General features: G+C 19.9%; 1 protein-coding gene across 1 annotated transcript; it reads left to right on the forward strand.

Annotated features, from left to right (window-relative positions):
* Nucleotides 1-267: 267 nt before the first annotated feature.
* Nucleotides 268-771, forward strand: HO173_009697 (uncharacterized protein; the record flags this gene model as incomplete). The annotated part of the gene is made up of 1 exon (XM_037311586.1): nucleotides 268-771. The coding sequence occupies one exon, from the start codon at nucleotides 268-270 to the stop codon at nucleotides 769-771; it is 504 nt and encodes a 167-aa protein (XP_037161533.1).
* Between the last annotated feature and the right edge of the window lie 3,589 nt (nucleotides 772-4,360).

Here is a 4,360-nt window from a genome sequence, read left to right on the forward strand (position 1 = left end):
TTTCCTTAATAATAATAGTAATACCTCGATCAATTCAGGCCTAGCACTAACTGTCCTCGTTACATCCTCACCTATTCAGTGTCTATAATATCAAGAGGCCCCTATAACACTCATCAACCGGAGAAATCTATAGAGAATACCACTCCCACCGAGTGTAGTATCTCCAATATCTCTTAGACGCCTACCTCGCCTTTATCCAGCACCTAATCAAATCCTACAAACACTCGTCTACAGCGATCCTTTCACTAGGCCATTCGTTCTACCACCATGGCATACAATAGCCACATTTCTAGCCCTATGCCGGGTTTCACAGTCAAGCAGACCACATCCTTACAGGCCATAATCAATGCATCCGTCAAAGCAGCAATTAAACAGGCTATCAGTCAGGCTATAACAGCCTTCGAGACCAGACAGATTGTTACTCAGGAACAGTCAATTGTGAAGAAAACTGCGGAGAAAACTGCGGAGAAAACTGCGGAGAAATCTACGGAGAAATCTACGGAGAAGACTACGGAGGAGAAAAGCATCGCCAGCAGTCCTATTCAAGCCGGCACACTCTCCACTATTCCACACCAGGCTACTATGCATTATTGCGGAGAGTCTCCCATTCGCCTCAGTAACGCTCCACTTCTCGCCTCTCTTCTCGCCTCTCTTCTCGCCTCTCTTCCTCGTCTCTCTTCTCGCCTCTCTACCCGGCTACATTCACTACGCGGGAGGTATGGAGGCTATAGGCCAAGGATAGGTGTTTCAGAGAAGATCCAGGAGAAGTAGGCCCACGGTATATGATGTATCTCTGGTATCTTCATGTCTGCAGCGAGGACGCTATCATTTTTCTTCTTCGGTGGCATTTGTTACGGATTCCTCCACTAGGCGTCCCGATTGAGCTTAGTGCCTTGGCACTGCAGAGACTTCTTCCACTGCAGGCCTACATAGTTCATTATTATCACACTACACACATATATTATTCATGCATATAATTTCACTTAGAACATTTTCTTAATATTAATATAGAATTAAAATTTAATTTAGACGCTTTAATAATTTAATTAGCTAGATTAATTACTATCTAAATCTTCTATATATAAAAATTAAATCTTTTATTATATTAAGATTATTTTTAAATCTCGAGATCTTTCTTATTAATATATCTCTCTCTTATTTAAATAATATTATAATATTTTTTACTTAGATATTAAACTATTAAAGTATTATATTCTTTACTTTTAATTAAGAGATCTTATCTTTAAATTAATATTTTTAATCTTATAAAAATAATAATAGATTTATTATAAACGAAGGCGAAAAAGAAATAATATCTTCTTTTATCTTTATAATAGAAAAAGAGAAGAGAGTAAATAAATTAATTATAAGCTATAAATAATCTAATATCTAAAAATAACGAATTAATAAAGTTATAATATTAAAATAAAGAGTTTTTTTATAATTAGTAAATATAAGATTAAATAGAAATTAGTTAAATTAATAAGATTATCTTTAATAAATATATCGCGTATATAAAGAATATCGAAATATATATAATATAAGAGAGAGCGTATATATATAATTATAAATATTTAAAATATATTTTAAATTATAAAAAGAAGCGTTTATATATAGCTTTACGATATATATTAATAAAAAAAAGTTAATCTCTTTTTCTAATTAGCTTTCTAATTAATATTTAAACCTAATCTATCTTTAAATAATATTTTATTTTAATAAGATTTTAATTATATAATATTAGTTAACTCGATAATAGATATTTAATATTATTCTTTTCTAATTTATTCTCTTCTTTTTTAAAAATTCTTTTTATTATTATAGTATTTATATTATAATATATTTATTTATTATAATATTATCTATATTTAGAGAAAATAAAATTATTTTCTCTATATTCTATAGTTAAATTAGATTAATAATATTATTTTTATAAAGTAAGTATATATTTAATAGCGATATATTTTTTAATATAATAATTAATTATAATATTAATTATAATTCGTTAATATATAATATTATTATCTATTAAAGCTATTAATTTAATAATTATAAAATTTTATAAAATTCTTAATTATTAATTACTAATCTAGACTTATCTAAATTATTAAAGCGAAATAAAGATAAGACTTTATAAAGATAAAAATTAGAAAATTATATATAAAGTTTAAGAAGTATAATTATAAATAAGAAAAGTATATAATTATATTAATTATATATATCTAAGTTAAGTAGTAAGTTAATTATACGCGCTAATTATATTATTATTAATTAGATTTTAAAACTTATATATTAAAAAAAAATCCGCGAATTATAAAAATTAATAAATTTAATTATTTTTTAAATTATATTTATTTAAATAATAAAGAAGATCTTAATTTATATAATATTAAATTCGATTAATTCGCTTCGAATTTAAATTTTTATATTAATTATACTTTAAAAAGTTATAAAGATAAAATTAGCGAGTAATTTTAATAATATAACTTACTCTCTAATAATTAGAAATAAAGAAAATTATTAATTAATATCTAGCGGCTTAATTATATATATTTTATATAAAAAGAATTACTTTATAATTAAAAGATATATAGCTTTTTAAATAATTATAATAAGATATAAATTTATAAATAATAATATAATATTATTAAAGTCTAGACGTAGTTTTTATAAAAAAAAATATATAATAAATAAAAGAAGAATTATTCTAAGTTAAGAATAAGATATTCTAATTATTATTCTATTTATTACGCTTAATTAATAATATTTAGCTATTATACTTAATTTAATAACTTTATATATTTTATATTTATAGAATAAAACTTTTTAAATCGATTTAAATATAGATATATATTTATAAAGATACTTCTACTTTAATAAAAGAGATTTTTTATTTTAAAATCTATATTAAATTAAAGATTATATTTCTATATTCGATAGCTTTAATTTTTAAAATTATTATTAATATCGCCATTAAATTCGTAAAGTACTAGTACGTCTTTCTTATTAATAAGTATTTTTATATTCGATAGCTTTAGTTCTTATAATTATTATTAATATTTTAATTAAATTCGTATAGTAATAATATATCTTTCTTATTAATAGATATCTCTATATTCGATAGTTTTAATTCTTATAACTATTATTAATATTACGATTAAATTTATATAATAATAATATATCTTTCTTATTAATAGATATCTCTATATTCGATAGTTTTAATTCTTATAACTATTATTAATATTACGATTAAATCTATATAATAATAATATATCTTTCTTATTAATAAATATCTCTATATTTAATAACTTTAATTATTATTATTATTATTTATATCGCGATTAAATTTATATAATAATAATACGTCTTTCTAATTAGCGAATATATTAATAATTATAAATAGTTAAAATACGATAGAAAATAATAGATAACTCTTAATAATATTTAATTTTAAATCTATAGTTTCTTTATCTTATTTAAAAATAAAGATATTTAGATCTAGAATTTAAAATAAATAAATTTTAATATATAATTATTAAATATTTAGATATAAATCTTCTAATATTTCTCGCTAAATATTTAATATTTAAAAAAATATTAATCTTTAATTATACTTATATAAATCTTTTAAAAAAAGTTATATATTAATAAAAAGTCTTAATTTATATTAATTATAATTATAAAGATAATTATAATTATAATTTTAATTATAATTAGATATTTAAATTATAAGACTTATTACTAGCTAGTAAATAAGAGATTTAAATATTATTAATTATTCTATTTAATATCTTATTTATAATAAAAATATAGAGTTATTTTTTAAAAGCGAATTTTTAAAGATAATAATTAAATAATATAATATATATATATAATATAAGATTTTATAAACTATACGCTAAAAGAGAAATTTTAAAATTATAAAATTAATTAAAATTTAATAGCGATAAATCTCGCGTAAAGTTTAAGCTATAGCTCGTATTAATTATATATAATAAATATAATAATAATTAAAAAAATATATTATTTAGTTTTTATTAATATTTTAATATTATTAAAATAAAAGTAATATCTATTAAAGTAATAATAATATTTATTAAAATAATAATAATATCTAATAAACGCTTTATTATAACGCTTTTAAATAGATTATTATCGCGTATAATTTAAAATAATATTAATTTTTTCGAAGAGCTATTAATAATAGATTAAATATATATAAATTAAGCTCTTCGCGCGATCTATCTATATATTAATTTAAAATTATTAATAAATAAAAAATAAATATATAACTTAATATTTATATTATATTTTAAATATTATTATAATAATATTAGATTATTTAAATAAAAGTCTAATA

The sequence above is a fragment of the Letharia columbiana genome (genome assembly GCF_014066305.1).
Source record: "Letharia columbiana isolate WasteWater2 chromosome Unknown Sc0000042_s0, whole genome shotgun sequence".
NCBI lineage: Eukaryota > Fungi > Ascomycota > Lecanoromycetes > Lecanorales > Parmeliaceae > Letharia > Letharia columbiana.